The following is a 22,558-nucleotide window of genomic DNA, read 5'->3' on the forward strand; positions in this document are numbered from 1 at the left end:
GAACCACACCCGAGAGGGGAAGATAGCTTCGGGAAGGGAGAGAGCAGGACGGTGAGCCCAGTTGGGAGGACGGTAGTGCGTGGGGCCTATAAGACCGGAGGCTTGAATATGGGGAGCCCCAGTGTGAGGGGGCGGTGATGAGAGGCCCCAGAGAGGGGGCGGTGATTTAAGGAGGGGAGGAATGTGGTGGAGCACAGGGTGCTCCTGCCACTTTAAGGGCCTGGAGCTGGCAGCCTCCAGGTGCCTGATTAGGGCAGCCATTTTGGGGCCTATATAAACCATTCAGTTTGGCTGCAGGAGGTCAGGCAGCAACATTGCCTGGCTTTAGGGCTGCTGTGAATGACCTGGAGGTAAGGGGGAGATGCAAGGGGATGGTAGGAGGCTCCTGGTCCTGGGCATGACCTGAAACTGCACCCTGCCGGGAGTGGGTGGTCTGGTGGGGCTCTCAGTGGTGCGGGAGCCCCCAGGAAATGCCAGGCCAGTGATCACCCCGGTGAAAGGCGGGTTGGGGCACCTTAACCCCTAGCTCCCACCACCACCGAGTGAGTTACCCTAGTGTTTACTGGAGGGCCGAGAGGGCCCGTGTGATGAGGGCTGAGAGGGCCCATGTGTGTGAGGGGCCCAGAGAGGGCAGACCCCGAGAGTGGCAGTGATGTAGGCGAGGTGCCGCGGTTGCTCCTAGGAGGAAGGGAGTAGTGGCACGGTGAGGCCCAGTGTTAGTGAGTAGCTAGAGAGACCCAGCCCGAAGGGGAGAGTCCCCTCGACTGGCCCATGCTGGGGCCAGGACCAGTGAGGGTCAAAAGGGCCGGGGGCCCACCGCGAGGGACGCCCAAGAGCCGGGGGCCCCGACTGGCCTTGAGGTGGGCCAGGGCCAGGTAGCCGAAGGCTCTGGGGGAACCACACCCGAGAGGGGAACAAGGCTTCGGGGGGGTGAGGTAGCCCAGATGACGGCGGAGTGGCCGCCTGAGTAGGGAAGACCATAGTGGGGTTGTGTAGAAGATTCTGGGGCTCAGTGTGGGGCCAGTGAGATGTTGAACACCATGATGCCATCTGCGAGGCTTGGGCTGCGGTATTAGGGGAGGTCGGAGCCGCAGAGCGCCCCTGGGCATCGGGGCAGTCGAAGGGCAGCCTCCCGCTTAATTAACATCCTAATTGAACTCATTATCATCAAAGGCGTGGTGGACAAGATGAGCGGGCGGTTGCCCAGAGACAGGTGGGCGGGCCATGAAGAGCTCGGCCCTGAGTAGGCCTGCTGTCACGGTGACAGGCGGGCGGGCCGCAGAGTTCGGCCCCAGCAAGGCCCCCTGTCACACTTACCTTGAGCCCTGTTCAGGAACACTGAGGCAAAAAACTCATTGAATAGCTCAGCCTTTTCCCCCCCTGCCCATCACTAATTGCTCCTTCTTGTTCAGTAGGGGTCCTATGATGTGGGTATCTGCCACTGCAGTGCCTCTGCTGCATGCCTTACCCCCTTCAGTGGCACCACTGTCCCTAGCTAGGTGCATCAACACAACAATCCAACCATCTTCAGGTTCTTTTTCCTGGGTCTAGGGCCTTTAAGCCTTCTGCAAATCAAACAAACGGACTACTTTATGCTCCTCTGTCCCACTGCGTTTCCAGCCTTGGCCACAGTCTTCTCCAGCTTCCTGTTTCTTCATCTGATCCTCTTTCCCATGCCTCTGATCTTTAGGGTCACTGTAGTCACTGATCCTGGCTCCAGCACCTCACCCTTGGCATTCCTGGATTCTTGTCCTCTCCTTGCCATGTTGGCCTCCCTTGTAACCACCCACCTCCCCACACCCATGGACTGACATTTTGGTTGGCCGTGTGACCCCACCCAGTACAGTTGCTGGAACCAGGCAAAGCGGTATTAGCAATCGGATCCAAGTGGCAGGAACAGACTCTGGCAGAGCGCTGGGAAGGGTCAAGAGAGGCAGGAGTCACAAGCTTTTTACTAAGAGGGCAGCTTGACAGGAGGGGCAGGCAGCTGTAGGAAACAAACAGGTTTGTGCTTACGGTGATGGGCAGTGACCAAGGCTTTAGGTCAGGGAATCTCAACCAGGTGCTGTCGCACCCCAGAGTGCCTTGAGATCCTTTCAAGGGTGCCACAAAGCACTACACAATGTTAGGTGGGCAAACATGATTCACAAGATATACTCAGGAATTTCAAACAGGAACCCACTGTTGTTAAAAAACCATTCTGACCTGTTGCAGCTTTTGACTTCTTTGCAACAGAAAAATTACTCTAGTATTTTCTGTAGTCATAAGGAGACAGAAAACTAAGAGCTGACATTTTCTGAAGCATGCCTTGAGTCGATAAGGCATCTAGGTGATGATTTAGACTCTTGGTGCAGCAGCAAACTCCCCACGGGTACCTCTCCCTATTGAGTAGCATAGCTTCCAACCTCACCCAGCCAAGTTATGGGGGTTTCCAAAGAACCAGCCCCTATGCTGCAGTCTCAAACACACAGGGCACCTACACATGTGCAGTGAGGCTGCTCCTTACAATGTGTCAAAGCAGATTCGCTCCAGCAGACTCCAGTGTCATGTGCATCAGTGTCCTGGTACTGAAAAATGGCAGCAGAGGTGCTTTAACCAAAGCTTGTTCAACAAGTTTAGTTAAAGCATCCCCTCAGCCATTTTTCAGCACAGGGATGCTGATACACATGATGCTCTGCGTGCTTTAATTACAGTGGCTCTGGGAGCTGCTCTACTTGAAGCACCCTGCCTCCAGAGCACTTGTATAAACATTCACACCGGCTGTAAGGCAGGCAACATTCATTTTGGTGCAGAAGGAATAAAAACTCTTCTAAAACCTAACATCATGTTGGCAAGTGACCACACAGAGTTCTGACACCCTTGCCCTTGCCAAATGAGATCTGTCCCTTCTGCTTGAGCCCTGCAATTTTGTTCCCCAGTACAGCCTTGGGATCTGCAAGGCAGAAAAGCCACATTCCATAGGCTGCTGTTGAACATTCCCGTCATACAAGCTGCCCTCTGGGATGAAACACCCTTGGATTACAGAACCTCTTCCCAAAGCAGTACCTAGAGTTGACTGCTAAATGTGTCACAGGGACAATGCTCTTACAACAGTGGAGCCTGCTAATCCCAGGATGAGAATAAACCACAACAGAGCTCTGAACCTTGCCATGCAAATCCCCTCTGAACAGAAATGCCAAAGCTCCTGCATTTAGCATATGTTTATGAAAATTAAATAGGATAAACTAGTGCATTAACCCCTGAACAGCAGGAAGAATTTTCCTTCCACAAGAAACTGGCCCAGAACTTCACTCGGTCCGCTTGCAAAATGGAACTGCAAGCAAACAAACTGCCCTGGCCACAGAGCCCCAAGAATCCCTCAGCTTTCCTCCATGCCCCAAGGGGCTCAGGAGCTGAAGAGAAGGGCATTGTGCAAGGGAAGGCCCCTGTTACTCATTAGCTGACCCCCACAGGTCACCCCCCCTTGTAAATTTCAATTTCTTTGGCACTGTGGCATTCAGGATCCCAGAGCCTTTTCACATTCTGATCCTGCTTGCAACTGTTGCTATAGACATCTTCTGAAAGGAGCACCTAAACCAGCTAATCTATCTTGATCCCAGCAGCCAGAGAATGTGCAGGACCTCACAATGATACCGCTTTCCTTCCCCCTTCCCCCTCACCCCCACGCCATCTCTCCCTCTCTTTTTTTTTTTTTAAACAGTTATCCTCCTTTTTAGTGTCTCCTAACAGAGCCTGGGAATGCAGTTATAAATTCACCCTGGCTGATTACAGCAGCAGAGATAGAAAAGGACTCAACAATAGAGAGCCCCACCTCACCCCCAGAACAAGGAAGGAGTAACAAAATGATGTTTCCAGAGAAGAAGGAAGAGGCAGGCCCACCCTTCCCATCCCTGCCTCTGTTCCTTATTCATGTCCCCCATTCCCCAGGGCAAGAAGGGGACCCAGGTTCACCAGCAGTTGTTTGAGCCTATTCTTGAGATTCACAGGACACAGTGTTGACAAACTCTGATTCATGAGCAATCAGATTTATTTCCAACACCTCCCCCATCTCCTTGGCCAGAGGCACTGGTTAGGTTTGCTGCTGTGGAGCACAGCAAATTCATTAGCAGGTCAGGATAAAGGGCCCTGAGAAGCATTTCTCAGAGAATAAACATTAGGACAACTCTCAGGGAGAAGACTGAGAAGCTTGATGTTCCACTTTTCTGCACACAGAGCCTGGACCAACCGTTATGCCAAAGTAATTTTCTCATCCAAGCAATGCCCTCTGCAGGAAAATGAGACGTACAAACCAGGTTAAGGATGGAGTTTAAAACTGTCTGCGTACAAACATGGGCAAGATTGGGGGGGGGGGGGGGGGAGTGGAATCTGCACCAGGCAAACCAGGGGCAGGACAAGCTTTCATCTGTAGCTGCCTGGCACCAGTGAGCCCACCCCAGGCCAGCTTACAACCCCGTATCAACAAACAGCAGGGAACTCCCCAACTCCCATCCACTCTCAGGATATCATTCAGAACAGAGGAGCTTCCTAGGACCCAGTTACAGCTTCAGGCCTTGAGGAACATGTGTCACAGCCTCTGGACAAAAGAACACTGCCTTTGTTTTAAATCATCCTCTTCTGGGGGAGGGGAAAGAGGAAAATCTGTTGCTACAAAGTGTCCAACCCCTAGTCTTCAGTAGCTGATAGTCACCTGCTTTCTGTAGAAGGGATGGAGACCATGGAGACCTGTGTTGTGGTGGGGGTGAGGCTGGCAAGGCTGCCATGGTTGTGGATGGGGGAGGGGCGGAGTGGGGGTAGCATCCCATGAAAGGGGATGAGGCACATCCCACTTCCCAAAGTTATTGTGGCAGGTCTTTCTGTCTGAATCTGCAGAACTGCCTTGACTGCACTGGGCACTTTTTCAACTTCCTTGAACAACACTGGGCACATCTACATGTACAATAATGTGCCATAATTATGGCGCATCAAGATTAGTACCTTTAATAATTAGCACTAATTTACTGTGCTGTAATCAGCACACTGTGCAATAGTGCTAGTGCATATTTTTTACGTGATACTAACGAGCAATAGATTAATTCTACTAAGCATTAGCATGGCTTTTGCCATGACACACTAATGCAAAACAGAATTAGTCTACTGTGCTTCTAGCATCTCATTTAAATGTACCCACTGAGAGCTAAAAACTTTTTTTCCCCTTCAAGCTGCAAGCTGAGGTTCTGTAGTCCTCGTGCCTACTGTACTGCCTACATCTTAGCCAGTCCTGCATGCCCCAGGGTTCAAGAATCACACCTGGCTCTTCCCTGCTCAAGCATCTCTAAGAACCAAAAGGTGCTGCAGGTCAGATTATGACACCACACTGACACCAGGTAAAACCCTGTTAGATGCGACTGGCTTTGCACCAATTATTCACAGGAAAGAACACACCTTGGTTTGTGCTCCTTTGGGGCAAAACCAGAGAGCTCCCAGAAGTAAAACTAACCCATTTCTGTCTCTAATGCCAGCAAAGCCAACTCCAATCCTGTGCAGAATGGCTCGCTCTTCTAGTAGAACTGTGCATTGCTGCAGAGCTATAACATGCTGCTGCAATAATCTCAGAGCTCTTTGCAGTTTTGGATTTTTTGCCAACCTTCAAATCTTCCCCAATCCAGCCCTTTCTTCATCAACTTTCTGAGACCCAACTCAACCTCATCCATCATCCAGAGCCAGGAGCCTCCTCACTTGGCAGGGTCATTGATATACCTTTGGACAGGACAGGGATACACACGCTGGAGGGCAAGGAAAGTAATACCTGATGAGCTATGCTTCCTTCCTTCCCATCTCAGCCTGAGTCACATATCACTGGCACATTGGAGGGCGGGGGGGAGGGGGAAAGTTCATGCCAGGAACAATACATGCCTAACAGCCCTCCTGCCATCCTAAAGTCTAAGACCCATCTTCATGCCCGATGATAGATGGGACACATTTGGGCTGAAACACCTAGTCAGATTTCTAGCCCTGTTTCAACTCATCTAAGCGGTAAATAGCCATTATAGAAACTGAAAAGAACACTACATTCATTAATACACTGTAATTAAAGCGCATTGTTTAGTAACTGTAATAACAGGTACGACACATAATGCATTGTAATTAGTGCTATTAGCAGATGAACAGTTTTTAGGTGATACTTAATGCATATCAGACTGTCTACTGTGCATTAGCACAGCTGGCAAAAAGTGTGCTAATGCACAGCAGAATTAGTCTAATATGCATTAAGCATCTCGTGTAGATGTGTCCACTATGAGCTACTGCTAGCTCCAGCCACAATGCAGCACCTTACACTCAGGAATTATCTAAAGCCCTCACTACCTGAAAAATTGCCAGGAGCTCTGGATACGATACTTCTAGCATCCCAGCATGCAGTCCTGCAATGATGCTGGGTTCTACAAATCCAATTTTTGGTGGCCCAAGTACACAGCTCTGAGGGAACTCAGCCAAACTGCTCTGTGTAGGACATCTAGCATGAATGCAAGGATGCATGAGAGACCCACTTCTGAGTCAGCTTCTTTATTTCTGGAGTACATCTCCACAGTAAGCATCCCCTGCAGACAGCCACAACCAAGGAAAGGTGTTGTCCTTTTTAGTGCACAGTTCTTCCTTCTGAGGTAATGAAGTCATTGAGCAGTTCTCAAGTGTCACATGGGTGGTCTCTGATAGCCTACAGCTCTCAAATAAGTAGGCTCGTGCCTGCCTGCCAACAGCTATCCTAGACTCAATATAAATCAAGAAACAAACTAGCAATGACTCAAAAAGCGTTAATCAGCTTGTGGTTAAAGAGAAATTCAGGGACACCTCGTCCTTCCTACACATCATCTCCAAAAGGTTAATGTGCCACCATATTAGACTGGAAAAAAGCCTGGGATTTTTGCCAATACTGATATATTAACTATCCATCAAGCAACATTTCCAAATACACTTGAGGCTTCTGTCTGCAGCTTGCCAAAGAAGGGGGCATCTGTATTAATCTGAAGAGAGAAAAATCAAGCCATGGGGTTTCTATTGCTACTTGGCAGTGGCAGGTCCTCAGTTTTTCTCTTCAGGCCATATCCATCGATGGTCAGTAGGGAGCTGGCTGGCAATACAGACCTGGCTTGGCTTCGCTCCTAGCTGCTCTACCACTTTCCAAGGTTTTCACTGCATTTAAGAGCCTGGAGGCCTGTAAAAGAAACTGGAAACAAGGAAGAGCTAATCTGGCTGCCTTAGGCAAAATCACTGCCACGCAATAAAAGGAGATGAAATGAAGAGCAAAGAGAAAGTTTCTCCCCCCATATAGATTAACAAAAAAAAAAAAAAAAAATCACATTGCTTTTGAGTGAACAAAATACAGAAACACTTTCCTGCTATGACCTTTCCACATAAGCAACATATTGTGAGAGAGAGGACGGGGGCAGGGCATTGACAGTGGCGACACGTAAGAGGTGCACAGGGGTGCATGTGCACCCCCTGAGAGTGCTGGTGCAACCCCTGTCAGGCTGGGCTCCCTGTTTAGTCAATGGTCAGGCAGGAGTGTCCGCCTGTGAGCACTGGCTGGGGAGCAATGCCACCAAAAAAGTGGCCGTGCTGCTTCTGGAAGTGGCCATAGGATTTCCGGAAGCGGCGCAACTGCTTTTTGGCAAGTGAGATAGGCCGCAGGGGGTCCCTCCTATCGGTGCAACGGGCTGCCAGCGAACTGCCCCTCCCCCCGGTCACTGACTGTTGTCAGGGGGCCCCCCTGACTCAAGAGGCACCAGTAGTCCATGGGCATTGAGCTGGGACTGTGTCGGGCGGCTGGCGGTGGTGGGACTGGAGTGGTGGCAGAATTTGGGGTGGATGCAGCATCCTCTCAGTGCTGCCGGCACCCACTCCAAGCCCAGCCCCCACAGCCCCAGCTGCAGCCTGCCCCTCCCTGAGCAGATCCAGGGGGGCACACGCTTCCCTCTCCCCTCCGTGCCCTCCTGGGGTGCAAGCAGCAGTGGGAACCGCCTTCCCCACCACAAACCATAGCTCTGCCCAGCCCCACCTGGGTAGTGCCTGCCCCATTGATCTGCTCCCCATGCCCTTTCCTTTACTGGACTTACCAGCTGGAGGCAGCTCCCCATACTGCTGGCTGTGCTTCTCACTGCCTGAGTGCTGCGGCTGCGCACAGCACGGGTATTTATCAGCCAAATTATCAGCCCCATAAGGCTGATATCCGATACAACCAGTTTTCTTTATATTGGTACCGAGCCGATATTGGACTGATGTATCAGTGCACCTCTAATTTTGCCGCCTCAAACTCCTGCTGCAACATCAGCTAAACAGCATATTCTCCTTCACTTCCTGCTGAGTATCGCTTTCATGTATCAGTAAACAACCTGAAGTGCACAACTCTGGAGGTGGCTGTATTTCTGTGGAAGTGAAGCAATTCTTGAGTTGTTTGTAAAGCCACCTGCAACCTTGTACAATGACTAAGCCCAAAAATAGGGCTTAGACCTCAGGATGGCAGGAAAGTATATTCTAAAAGCATCTTTCTTTCTATTAAATAGGTACTCAATGAACTAAACCAGAACAGACTACCCTACTCTACCTCAACAAGTTGTCCAGAACACAGCCCATGTCAGATTTATCAACATATAACAGAAACCACTGCCTTGAAATGCAGCTGCAACCTTCAGATAAAAAGTACAGGAAACTCATCCTTCAGCACGCTCAGACAGAGGTGTGCTGGACAATCTGTAGCCAAGGGAGATGCTGAAGAGGCAATAGAATGGTAGACACAGAGCCAGATTTTCTGAGATCAGCATCCAACATACTGTAAGCCCCAGTCACCTGCCTCTGAAAAGACATTCAGAAGCTGGAAAAGGTTAAAACTGCTTGTCTGATCCTGATCTCCTGTTGTCCACACAGCAAACCTATTGCATAATCCAGGCCAACTAACTCAGTGCAAATCATGCCCATGTCTAGAACAAAGAGGCTGCAGGTCAGAACTGAGGAGCGCTGGCAAAGCTGTATCATGGGACCACACACAGTGCCTACTTATACCAATTACCTGGCTTGGGGCAGAGCCAGCAGGTTACATTTTCATAAGCATTAAATTCTCTCCAGTTTTTTTAATGATATCAATAAAGTGAAATGTGAGGACAGTCAAAAACAGAAGTAAATCACCAAATAGCCTCAGAGGTGAAGGCAAGATGGATTGATTTCAAAAGGAAACAGTTCATTTTGGTTTGGACAAAAAAGTCACTGCTGTCTGGTAGACAAGGTTCCTTGGGTGAATTTGATATCTTTTATTAGACCAACCCAAATAGTTGGAGAGTAGTTATTAAGCAAGCTTTTGGGTTCAAAAACCCTTTGTCAGGCTAAGGAAGTTTCAGCAGTTGGTGTGTGCTCTTCCTGGATGGAATGAACTGCTGTCTGATAGCGTTTATAATGAATAACTTTGTATTCCTGTCTTGATGCTCACAGATAAATAACCTTCTTAGGATTATTTCTGGTTGTATGAGGTTCCTGCTTTCAGCTATACCTTATCTAGAAGACATGCAACACTTCCTGCAAGCAGTACTGTAGCCTTGAAGCTGCTGAGTAGCTGCAGAGAATTAAGATGTGACACTACAAATACAAACTGGTTTATTCTAACAGGTTTAACAACACACTCCATGCTGGTTATTGTATTGCCTGCTTGGCTTGCTTCCTGCAGACATTGATAAGTCAGTGCAAACTGCAGACTGTTTGCTCACCAAAGAGAGCACAGACAACTGAACCAGAGTCCCTCCTCCCCTCCATATTTGCTCACAGGCAGACCTAGCATGCTGCTGGGGAACCAAACACTCTCCCCAATAATGTCTTAAAAGCAAATTCAATGCATTTTCTGACTCGGACAAAGTTGTTCTTTATTGTAGAATTTCACCCTTGTAAAGGTATTCCTTTAGCACTCTTCACACCCAGGACATACGTGCTAATTCTAGTGACAGCAATCCATGCAGCAGACAGTGATTTCAAACTTCCATCATTCGAACCATCTAGTTATTTAATAAACTGGGGGGGGGGGAGAATCTCACACAGAATGTGTCAGTACCACCTTTTCTCCAGGGTCCTTCTATTGAGGCTAAACTGCTAACCCTGCTTGGCTCAACTGTGTGATGGTCTCCAGGATATTGAAATCATCCTAGTTCAAAGTCACATCTACTAGCTGTGGACATTTTACTCCAGGAAAAGACAGGACAGCAGCTTATCTGGCTGACTGTTCTAGCCCAGAGCTGCTCACCCTTCCAACCCCATGAGCCTGATGAGAGGCACAGGGTCAGACCGCCAGCTGGGTCCCACCTGCAGTTGGTCCACACCAGATCCAGCCACAAACCACCTATGCATGCCAGCTCAATCTGGCACTTGGAGCTGTGTCATGTGGCCCGCAGGGCTCCCCATAGGCCAGATGGTACAGCTCCCTGGGCCAGGTAACCGGTGGGCCACAGTGGACAAGTTTAGCCTCTTTTGTTCTCATTTCTCCTCCATCCTAAGATGAAACAGTCACTCTGGAGGGGAATGAAAAGCTGGGCAGGCTCCTGATCACAACTCCCCCAGGCCCTCCAGCAGCTGCTCCACACCCTGCAGTGCCCTCCTTGCCAGCACACAGCCTACGGGGGATGCCAGTCACCGGACCTGCCACCCGGAGACAGCAGGGGGTCTGCCCTAAAGCAACAAGCAAGGAGGCGGCAAGGCAGCTTCTGCCTGCGCTTCACTCAAGAGCTGGTCGGGCCCTTCAAGCTAACCCTCCCAAGCCAGCCCCGTCCCTCCCGGCTGAGCGAGGCGCTATTTAGGGTCTGGGATGAGCCGCATCCTCGGCCGTGCCTCAGTTTCCCCGGCGCACACGGGGCTGGCAGCAGGGCGCCGGGCTCCGGCGAGCGGGGAGCTGGCGCCGGGCCCGGCCGGGTGCGCCAAGCCCGGGCAGCGGCGGCTCCAGCCCGGAGAGCAACGCGGGGCCGCCGGTCCCGCGGGAGCCCGGAGCGCGCCCGAGCGAAGGCGTACCGGGCCGGGCCGGGCCGCAGCGAGGTCCTCACCTGAAGCCGGCGCCAGCAGGGCCGGCACGAGGCACAGCAGGCTCCGCAGCAGGCGCCGCCCGGCGCCGTCCTTGGCTGCCCACATCCCGGGCTGCGGCCGGGGCAGGACCCTCGGCTCGGCTCGGCACGGCACGGCGGGCTCCGCGCAGGACGCGGCTCGGGGGAGGCTGCCGCGGGACTGGTGGCGACGACCCTCACCCCTCGCCCCGGAGGATGCAGCACCACGAACTTGCTCCAACTCCGCCGGCCCGGCCCATTGTCAGGCACGCCCCGCCCCGCCCCCTGCCGGCGCGCTCCCACCCCGACCTGCGCGGGCGGGGGCGAGGGACAGGCGCCTGCCCGGCCGGGGCCGCCCGTAGCCCCGGGAAGAGGCGCTAGCGCATGTGGCCGCTCCTTCCCGGGCGCCAGCACGTGCCTCTCGCCGGACGGCCCCAGCCTCCCAGCGCAACCCCTGCCCATCCTGCCCCAGGCCGGTGCCAGTCGCTCAGAGGGCACCAGAAAACGGCTCTCCACAGGCGCCCGAGCCGCAGCTTCTGCTCGCTGCAGGCTGGCACTTGGACTCGAGCCAGCTGCAGGCAGCCCGGAGAGGCCTGCCCTTGATTAATCCCCTTTTAACCGGAGCCATCCCTTTTTAAGAATGTCAGCACAGCTCCTGTGCCCTTCGGCCCCAAGAGGAGCCAGCCGCCTCTCTGCCCTGCTAGGTGATGGATGGATCTTTGATGTACCCTCCTTGCAGTGGTCTCCAGTACGGTGTTAGATTGCTCATCCATGATAAATACTAATCACCTCAGTTTGCAGGTTCTCATTTTGCTCGACACTGATAAGAATAACATTTTCTCCGCAAGTCTGAGCTGAAAATGAACCCTAGGAGTGATGGAAAGAAACAGAATGGCTGTTGATGAAGGGAAGCAAAGATGAAATCTGTTGCAGTGCTGACCGACTTGAATATAAAAATGATGGTGACAGTCAGCTAAAGAAATGAGACAGTTCATCTATTAACTCATCCCCTATTCTGGGTTGTGGCGGAGAGATCCTGCCTAGAGTAAATCTGCTTTTTCTAATGTAGAATAAAACAGATTGAGAGTAACATGGCTAATTTTTAATGCAGCATTTTCTGCAGACTGTTTTGGTCAAATAATTGAATATCATACAATGGATGAAACTTGCAATGAATTAACATGCATCAGTTTGCCAAGAAAGGAATACAAATGCAAATCTGTGACTAACAGTGAGCACCAGCCCAGAGGCACAAGGAGCAAAGTCTGCACAGGTTTGCTAGACTACCACTCGAAAATAAACTATTTACAGGCCACAGCAAGGAGGGGGGGAGCTAAGCCTATCACCTATGTTACAACACCCCCAGTTCTCAGCCTCCTTTCAGGGGCTCCTATATGGTGCTGAGCACTGCGGAAAAGCCTATGTATGAAATTCAAGAAATAAATCAATAAATGGATGCAAGTTTTACTGCAGTATTCTCCCCTGGCATTGTGGACTGCGTGGGCGACTGGTGCCACCTTAGTCAAGGGGGGCACATGCCCCACCCAGCAACCAGTCAGCTACCAGGGAAGGGTCCCCTACAGCTAATCGCAAGGCAGCTGTGGCTGCTTTCAGGAACACCACAGTGCTCCCACTCCCCAGCCAAGGGTCGCAGGGGGGGCACTGGCACTCCCACCTGCACCCCCACCCATCACCTAAGCACGCACCCCCTATGCATCACCACTGGTCAACTGTGCCCAAATGCTCACAAATTCCATATGTAATTCTGAACCAGCCCTGTTGAGGAGTACCTCCTACTGGAGGGCTGTACAAAATCTGCCTTCTGTATGAATATTTATCCCTCAACCATATATATTAAACTAGGGCCTATGTCCAAATGAGCACCTCACAGCTTCCTGCTCTAGGCAAGCCAGGGTGGTTTAGGGCCAGGTGTAGCTTACCCTACTGGTCTGAAGTTCCTTATCGTGGACAAGACAGCTTTAACAGATGAAAGAAGCCAGCTCTCAGTGTTTTATAGTTAGGCATAACAGTGTGCTCCTGTACTTGAGAATTGAAGTCATGGGCCCTGAGCTAGGTAGCAATTCAGTCTTGTTTCCCAATTGTATCAAGAAGATAGTTTCATTTTTTTCAAGTCTGTTATTTCTTGCCTATATTCCTGACCTCTTTGGTCCCACTGCATTACCTTTTTATCCACTAGTGTTCACACCTCCAATTTAGCATCATCTGTACGCACTTAACCCAAGTGCAATTTAATCCCCTCTTCCAGCCTGAGAGAAGATATTAAGTCAGGCCACATCTAGCAGTGATACTGTGATACCTCTCACCATGCATGCCCCCAGTTTGCTACATGGCCTTTGCTTGCCATCTTTCAGGCAGTTGTTATATGCAGCTCTGCTCAGATTTACTACTTTGGGAAATTCAGTCACCAATGGTAATAAGTAGGGCTGTGCAAAGCTTCAGGTGCTGATTTGATTTGGAGGAGATTCAGCCGATTGGGTGGCTGAATCTCCGAATCCAAATTGAATCAGGAGACCAATTAAAAGGTCTGAATCGATCCAAAGTTTTCCAAATTGATTTGGAAAAGATTTGGAGAGCTTCGGCAATTCGGGCAGTCCCCACTTGCTGCAGTAGGGAACTGGATCCGGACTCCGCGCTGATAATTAGGGGCTGGAGGAGGGGAGGGGACCATGGGGGGACCCCTGCCAGGCCCCATCCCCTGCCTGCTCCCCCAGCCTGAGCACCCCCTGAACCCCTGCCTGCTCTCCAAGCCCTGACATGGCTGCCCCACCTGGCCCAGCTCCTGGCTCTTTATAAAAAAGTCCCAACTCACCAGCTGCTGCCAGGTGGTGGGGGGAGGGGGCTATCCCCGCTGCCCCATGCTGCATGGGGGGCTCTGCACCCCCCCCACCCAACACTTTAAAAAAAAAATCCTGGATTCACCAGCTCCTGCAGTGGCCTCGGGGCTTCTGGGGGCAGCGTGGGGTCACACCCATCTGTCCCCCCATGCCAGGCAGGAGCCGGTGAGTGTTGGCTTTTTTTTTTTTAAAGGGCTGGGAGGTGGGGCGGTCAGGGCAGCCATGGGGGGCACTGGGACAATGGGCGGGGGGGGGCTCGTGGCAGAGCCCCCCACATGGCATGAGGCAGTGGAGAGCAGCAGGGATCACCCCCCCACTGGGCGGCAGCCAGTAAGCACAGACTTTCAGATGAAAAGCCAGATGTTCTATGATTTAACGTATCTAGTTAAAAGAGAAGTACTGCAAGATCTTTAATAAGTCATATTGCAGGGGAACAGCCAAATGCTACCCGCTTCATTTGGACTGTGCTTTCCTCCTAGACGTGCTTGTCAAACATTGATATTTTTCTTGCTTGTCTTGTGAAGCACAAGCTAACCTGTTATTCTTCTGTTAGCTTCTGTTATTTCCTTTTTCACGTGCAGGGACCAGCATTAATGACAGACTGCTCTGGCAATAGCAATTGTGGCTGCACACACAATACACTAGCTAAGTTGCCTGTCTCTCCAACAGCAGAGCATGATATGCCATTACCCAAATAAATACTGTAGTTCACCATTAGCTCTTTTGGCCATATTACCTGAATACAAATGGATGGCCTTCCCTGAATGCTGACTTCCTTACAAGTCCTTCCAGCACCTTGGCCTACTTGGTAGAACAACAATCTAGACAGCATATGTAACAGTTTCCTACAAGATGTGGGGAGACTGAGAACCAGCTTGCTGAGGCTCCAAAGACAGAAAACAAGAGGAGGCAAGAACCTTCCAAATTCTACACCTGGGTGGTTGAAATTAGGTCGTTTGGAGCTGGATAGCCTCTACAGAAACTGCAAAGCCTACAGGCCAGGACAGGTCTGGCGGCATGCCACCCATCCATTCCTTCCAACCTGACATGTGGCAAAAATACTTCATGTTCTCATGAGATTGGAAATCCTGCCCTAAGGACTCAACAGGCAGTCAGGGACTTGGTGCAGTGACAAAAATCTTATTGGTGCCAAATGCTCCCCACCCAAGTCAGGAAGTTGCATTCTTAAGCTAGGGATAGACATTACACATAAACTGGTTTAAGTGATCAGTAACTGGTTTAAACCTGTAACAGAACAGATGTTCAGTGCACATAAACCAGTCTGAAAATGGCTGAAACTGGTTTGAGATAAACCTGGTTGAATGTACTATCAGTATTTCCTTGGAAAAAGTTGTTTAAGAAGAGCTAGAAGGCTCTTGTTTTGATGGGCTGATAAACGCTAACAAATCCCTGTGTCACTCCCTGCTATGTAACTAAATTCTCTGTTATCAACATTTGGGGGGTGGGGGGTGGGGAGAAGGGACCCCTCCCTAATCAGAGCATCCTGTCAGGGCCTGGCCATGCCCCCTTCCAGCTCAGCACTTTAAAAGAGAATGGAGGGCTGCTCTCGTGCCCCCTGGCTTCTAGCCTGAGCCACTGCAGGCATGTCCTTGCATTTTTTCAGTCCAGAAGGTATGTCTGTACAGTTACAAGACAGTTTAGCCTAGCCAGGTTAGACTAATCTGCAAAGATTGATCAATTCAGGCTTTTTGAATGTCTGTCCCTAGCCTTAAAGGCAGGATGCCAAAAGACTGGCAATGAAGGGAAACTGCTGGGAATTAACCCAGCTCACAATTAGCAGCAATCTATCTTCTTTTACCTTGTGTGTGCCTACAGGTCAGACATTTTCTACAGCCAGGTGCTAACTGAGAAAACAATCTGGAGGAGTCCTCAGGCAGCAGTCATACCTAAACATGCCCAAACATCCTCTAAGGTGGAGCTCCTTCATGGAGTCATTCTTGAGAGTACACTCCCCATGTTCCAAACCCTGAATCATGAAGATTAAAATTCTTGCTATAGGTAATTGGTGGCAAAAAAAAACACTTTGATAGTTAAAGTCTCTGTTTGCACCAAGTTCAAGCAAAGGCAGCACTTTATGCTGAACAGACTTGAGCATTCCCTTCAGTTTTGAACAGAGAACCTAGATGCTGCAAGCGTGATACATAGATTGTGTTACAATACATAGATTGTCAGGTGAGCTGTTATGGTTTAGGCCAGTACTGGTCACAGATCCATCATTTTATACCTTGCAAATTGACAGTGGAGTCAGAGAGATTTTCTGGCTCCACTGAAGTTAGCGGATATCTTGTCATTGACTCCATTAAGCCCAGGATGTTATGTCTAGGGCCCTGAGAAAATCACGGATTTCTTTTCGAAAAGTCACAGCACGTGTGCAGGTAAAGTATAATTTTTCACGGAATATTCACGGAACTACCACTGATCTCGGCAAATGGGTCCTGGTAGTTCTAAGAATATTCTGTGAAAAATTATACTTTACCCGGGCACATGTAGCAGGCGGGCACACAGCCATAGGTGGTGGAAGGTCAGGGCTAACAGGGCCGAGCCCCCTCAAATGTGGGGCAGTATGGAGAGCCATAGGGCAGCCTGGGTGTAGCCTCTGGGTAGCTACAGTGTGGGGAAGGGGCATGCACAGACAGACATGGAGCCTGCACTCAGAATTGCAGCCAGATGGCATGCAGAGCACTGTCCACCACAGCAGCTAAGTCGGGGAAGGGGGGGGGGGGGGCAGATTGAGGCCCCCAGAGGGAGGGAGTGGGGCAGGGGCTGGGGTGAACGGGGCTCCAGGGTGGGTGGTGGGACGCTCAGAGCCCAGATGGCTTGTCCAGGGAAGGGGGGCTCCCATCTCCATGCACATCTTGGGAGAGGCCTGGGGGGCATGTGCCCCCTGGATCTGTGTGTGGGGCAGAGGCGAGCTGCCCACTGCAGGCTGGGCTCTGCACCCCACTGCAGCTGCTCTGGGAGCTGGCTGCCGTATGCAACACCACGTGCCTGCTGCTGCTGACTCCCCGAGCCGGCTCCCAGGGCAGTGGCAGTGGGGTGCACAGCCCAGCCCACAGCAGGCAGCCCACCTTCTTGGGCAGTCCTGAGGAAGATCTTCCCCCTTCCACTAAAAAGGAACATTTGATCCTATGTGACCTAGATGCACATGTTGGGATTTTATTACATAGTAAATCTGTTGCCTGTTACTTTCAGCTGCAAAGAAACTTATGTTCCAGTCAATCAAAATATTGTTAGTGTTTGGTACTTAGATCTATGAAGCAGATTAGCTGAATGTGAACAGAAGTTTTCTGTTGAGAATGCTTGATTTGTCCCAAGGTAGACAAAACTAGGCAAGCAGGTAGTCTCAGCCCTTTAAACAGAGTTGGGGTTTCCTGTTTTTCCACTCTCTGGTAGAATGTTTGGTGGGTTCTGATTGTTGTTACTACATGATCCTTTTTTATATATTTTAAATGCATTAAAGATGCTAAAAATCTAAGTTATCTCTTGTAATTATAAGTGTTGCTATAATTCCTTGGGATACTGCCCATTCTGTGGCAAGGTCAAATACTATAGCATAGTGAACGTTAATTTGTTTTTTAAGGCACTTATTGTAGCATGCTAAATTCTTAATTGCGAGGATACAAATATCCCCTCATTAGAAAGCATGCACAGTGCTCTAAAGCTTTTTCAAATGCCTGCAAAACTAGGTTCAAGAAGAGAAAGCTAATTAGAGTATTTCACAAGAGTCTTATGACTCTTAAGTGCCAATCAGAGAGACCCCAACTCACTGCAAAATAATTTACCTTCTGAATCTCCTTCCTGGAGGCAAATGCCAATTTTTCATGTTACTGGAGAAACCAGCGGAGGGGCTAGGGCCAGCTCCTCACTGCTGCACGCACTCTGCGGGAGTGGGGGGACTGGTGCTGCCCAGATCTGTGCATGGGGCAGGGGGAGTGCACTGCCCACTGCGGGGTGGAGGGGGCAGTGCCTATACTTCCTGTCCACCCAGAGTTACTGGTTAATATTTTCCTCATCTTCTGCAGGGGTGGGGGTGCCTTCCTTCATCCCCTCACATGTTCTGCAGGGCAGGACACAGCCCTCACTCAGCGGTCTCCTCTTACACAGCAGCAGCGAAAGGGGAATGTCTGATCCCTCTTCCTGCTGTTGAGTGTGGGAGCCAGGTGACTCAAAGGGATGCTGGGCCTGCAACAGCAGGGGAGGAAGTATTGGGCTGATTTTGCATCCTGCAAAGCCTAGATTGGGAAAGGGGGCTAGCCAGCCACTCCTGGAAGCAAGCCAACTGTCAGTGACGGAGAGATAGCATGGGTTTGGGAGAGCTGTGTGGAAGGGTCACATGACCGAGGTTCAGACCTGGCTTAGATTTGGATTCAGGAAATGAATATAATTTCCTGTTGGACCTCTATAAACTGGAGTGCCAGCCCCATCAGCTGTCCCTTCCAGTCAACACTGCCAGCCAGTATCTGTTATTTGCTCCGTGGATGCAGAGAAATGTGCTTGCACTGTCATGGTGCACCTTTCCTCCTAATCGAATGGGTATGTCATATCAATGGAAACTGGGTATTTGATGGAGCAGAGCAGCACACAGTACACAGACTTTGATCCTTTTGTAGAAAGAGAGAGCACCCTCCCTAGTCACTGCCCAACATGTATCACCCACATTTAAAGTAATTTTTTTATCGTTAAAATCATCACCTCATTAATAAAACTTGTCAACCCTAATACAATTGGCCTGACATTTAATGGACACTCACAAATGCAGGGAGTAGTACTTATCTCATAAGTTCCTTGGGTCAGCCTTGGGATTTGTTTAGCAAGCCATGGGCTATTATTTATGGATTCATCATTCCCCCGCAGTGCAGAGATCTCTCCTGTCTTCCTCATCTGCTGCAAAGTCAGTTAGGGAAAGGGCTGCAGGGAGGTTAATTGAGTGTGTGACAGTTCTAGGACGCTCTCTGGAGAATGGGTTTCTTTGCCACCAATCCCTTGTGACGATTGTGTGTATTTACAATCTGCTCCTGAGAGGTGCTGGGTAACTGCAGCGTCTATTAAACTAACACACATTTTCTGTGACCTACCCTGTCATTTAGAATAGGATGATTTATCGCTGGTAGAATGAAGGCAAGCAGGACAGGAAATGGAAGGAAGGAAATCCACTCCTATGGAACAAATCTCAGCAGATGTTCTAGAAATCCAGGGCAGAAATTCCAGATATGCAGGAGAACCCTTGTGGATTTTGGATGAAAATCTCAGTTAGCTTTGCCCAAATTCCTCTCTTTCCATTGGCCCTGGCTGCCTGTACCCATGTGCTGTCTGCACCAGGTGACTATACTGCTTGAGTGTGACAGCAGTAAGGTTTTACATCTTCTGTCAGCAGAAGAGAAGGAAATATATTTGGAAGAAAATTTATCTCAGACTGCGTTTTTTTAAAGTAACAGCCTGGAGGCAGGGCAATGGAAGTAAATTGCTACTGGTCAGGCGGGGAAATAGAAGACTCGGGCATCTCTCAGTCTATGGTTCTTAACTAGGAGGTTACAAACGTTTCCATCTAACTTACAGCCATCTGGCCTGCAAGCCACATCCATTGCTAAGGTGTTTTCTTCTTTCCTTTCACTTGACTCAAGGAGATTATAGAACTGGAGCTGTTGATTTTCCTGGAAGGAGCTAAAGGTGATTACAAAGGAGATAGTGGGGAAAACCAATGCCCTTTCTAGTCAGCTCCCTAAGGCAAAATAACCTAGGTGACTACAATCAATGACTCCTCTTTACAGGACAGACAGTGCCAGAGAGAATTGTTAACCATACTGAAGCAAATCCGGAGGGAAGAAGAGGAACATAATTAAAACTCAGATAAAAGAAAGTGGAGAGGAGGCGCCTCCTACACACAGACTGCAAGAATGCAGGGTGCTGGCAAGGGAAGAGGAGTCCCCAAAAGTCTGACACCAGGTCAGTGAGAGGATCAGGGCAGGGCTCTGGCTAACAAGATAACAAGCCTGGTTGAAGCTTTCACAGGACCCTGAGCAGCCTGCAAATTGGGGCCTGTCGGATGCATTTGCATATCTCTTCACTCTCTACAGTGTGCCATCCACTGGGTCCAGATACACACAGGCGATGGAATAACCTGGTAGGGAGCACCAAACTGCAGCATTAGCAGTGCTAATCAGGCACTCAAACCTTTTGAGAAGCCTGGGGAGATAGAGACACTTTGCCCCTGTCTTAGGGGCTCTTGGACCAAGTGGAGAAGAATTCTCAAGTGCTGTGCCTGCAGAGGGACTAATCTGAGGGGTTGGCTCAAGCATCAATCTGACCTCAGCCTTCAGCCAAAATGCAGAGGGGGAGGCATGTCTGCAAGGGATCCAATGCATGGGCCTGGAAGTGAGGAGTATGGCTTCCTGGCAAGGCCTGTATGCACCTGTGGGAGCTCTCAGGGCATGGGGGATTCCTTGTTTGGAAACCTCAATTAAAAGGTGGGCATGTATCCTGTTAGGAGGACTCTCACTTCAGTTTCTCCAGATGTCCAGACGTGTTCTTATCATTACAGCTCCTAGAGTTCTGTCCCTGCTGGGTTGCAAAGCCCAATCTGATGACAGATTTATCAGCTACTTGTGGCTGGAAAGGATGCCCCCCACTTCTTATTGCTACACTTGTCAATGTTTTTCATCTTCCTTGGAAGCACTGGATATTGACTGCAGCCAAGGCTGGGGGGTTTGACTGGGGTGGCTTGAAGCTCCTACTGGGACTAAAAAACCCAGAGGTTCCTAGTTAGAGGATCTTGCTCCTCTGCTTAAGGCAGACTGATTGCCACATTTGGGAACAGGAAAGGAATTTTACCTCAGAATCAGACTGTCATAGACTATAGGGGTTTTGTGTTCCTCTGTAGCAGGGAATATGGTCCTCATCCTTGCATCTCTTGAATGTATTTTAACAAACTACATCTGTCCCTGCAGTGGTAGGACACTGACATTGCCTTTGTCCCCCTGCTGCACCTGTGGCAGGCTAGAGTGCTCTCGGTGTTTTGCAGGGACGTGCCTGGTAATTGTGCAAGTGGGTTGTTTATGCAGTATTAAGAACAGGTTACACAAACACTGTCCAGGATGGTTTAGATAGGGCTGGGGGGCTAGACTAGATGAATCCTGAGGTTCCTTCCAGCCCAACTTCTCTGATTCTGTGAACCTCACCATCCCAACCAGAGGACACATAGGCAAAGAAAGGGCTGAATGCTGGGAACATACTCTGCCCTGAGATCTGGTGTACATGGTTCCCCACCATGATCTTACAGACATGGATGCTGGGCAGCAGTCATGAAGGAACAAACCCAGCCTAAATCCACCATGGTCAAGAGGCAGCACTTGGACAGACAGACCATCAGTCAGCATTGTAGCCCTAGGTCTCTTGTGTGTATCAATATAACTTTGCATCTGCCAGCCCCCTCCCTCAGCCCCAAATAAGCTTTGGTAATCAAGGAGGTGTTCGGTGGTGGTTGCTCTCCCCACTTCATTGTGGGAGAAGCAGCAATTATGGTCACTGTGTCCTTGCTGCAGCAGAGAAAAAAATGGTAGCAGCAGCACCCAGGTCGTAGCACCCACTTCTTCCCACTCTTTTGCCTCTGACCTGGCTGGGGTCACACTGGCCTGCAACCTGAAAAGGTTGCCAACAACTGGGTTAACCTGATAACTGGGATTTGAATCTAGGACTGTGCCTTCACAAAGGCACAGTGCTAAAAACTCAGTACCCAATCCTATCTATGGCTGTGCAGACCAGCACACACAAGCACATAAGCACAGTTGCATGTGTACAAATGTGTGCATGTGTGTGCACATATTTGTACACATGAATACAGACATGTGCATGCACACATACACGTACTACTCACGCAAGCACATGTACAGAGATGCACACACTTCTCTTTGGGTACACAAGCAGATACATGTGCAGTCATCCACACACAACACAAACACACAATTTAAAGAGGAAAAGCTGTCACAAACTGTCTCATCATGGTGAGAAAGGCAGTAGTAGCTGAGCATGGGAAGAGGGGCTCTCAGGATAGACTAGTGGCATCAGCAGCTCCCTTAACGAGAGGGCTACTGACAGTAAAGTACGAGGAATTAATGGAAGGGTAACAAAATTTCAGAAGAGGCACAGGCCTGAATAATCTCCACAGAAGCAAGAGGTGACCTGACATCTGTATGTCCCAAGACGACAACTACTCATTCCCCTTCAACCTTCTCTCTTAGCCCCATGCTTCTCCATTATTACTACACCTTGCTGGGCTCTTCCTTCTGGTAGTCTTGGTATTAGCCTGTCTGTTAGCCAGTGTGCAGCACATTCAGGCACCATCTTCTCCTTTTCCAACACAGCCAGGCCCTTTCCCCCAACTTCTTCCAGGGCTGAGTTAGAGACAGGAGAGGCTGCTAGGCTCAGCCACCCCATTCATGGACCTACAGCAGGACAGTTCCCTATGAGGCACTTCTCAGGACCTGTTTATCCTGTAGCTGACTGTCCTATATACTGTGGCTTCCAGTTTTCTCCTGGGAGATGATTTTCCATACCTTTGTCTCTTCCAATCTACATAAAACACTGTAGGACACTGAACTTACTTTTGGCTCCTGCCACGCCACTCCTTTCCCCAGCCCTCTGGTG

The 22,558-nt window shown here is 50.0% G+C and overlaps 1 protein-coding gene across 10 annotated transcripts in view; it reads right to left on the reverse strand.

Annotated features, from left to right (window-relative positions):
* The window catches only part of ROBO3 (roundabout guidance receptor 3), a 283,680-nt gene that overhangs the window by 142,168 nt on the left and 118,954 nt on the right, over positions 1-22,558 (reverse strand). Inside the window, exon 1 of one of the 10 annotated variants that reach the window (XM_019490164.2) lies at positions 11,046-11,322. The exons of the other annotated variants lie outside the window; for them this stretch is intronic. Coding sequence (XP_019345709.2) covers positions 11,046-11,130 — 85 coding nt within the window. The 5' untranslated portion in view covers positions 11,131-11,322. Of the gene's footprint in view, positions 1-11,045; positions 11,323-22,558 lie in introns of those variants that run through there. 10 annotated transcript variants of the gene reach the window in all.

This window comes from Alligator mississippiensis, chromosome 16 (assembly GCF_030867095.1).
Source record: "Alligator mississippiensis isolate rAllMis1 chromosome 16, rAllMis1, whole genome shotgun sequence".
Taxonomy (NCBI): domain Eukaryota; kingdom Metazoa; phylum Chordata; order Crocodylia; family Alligatoridae; genus Alligator; species Alligator mississippiensis.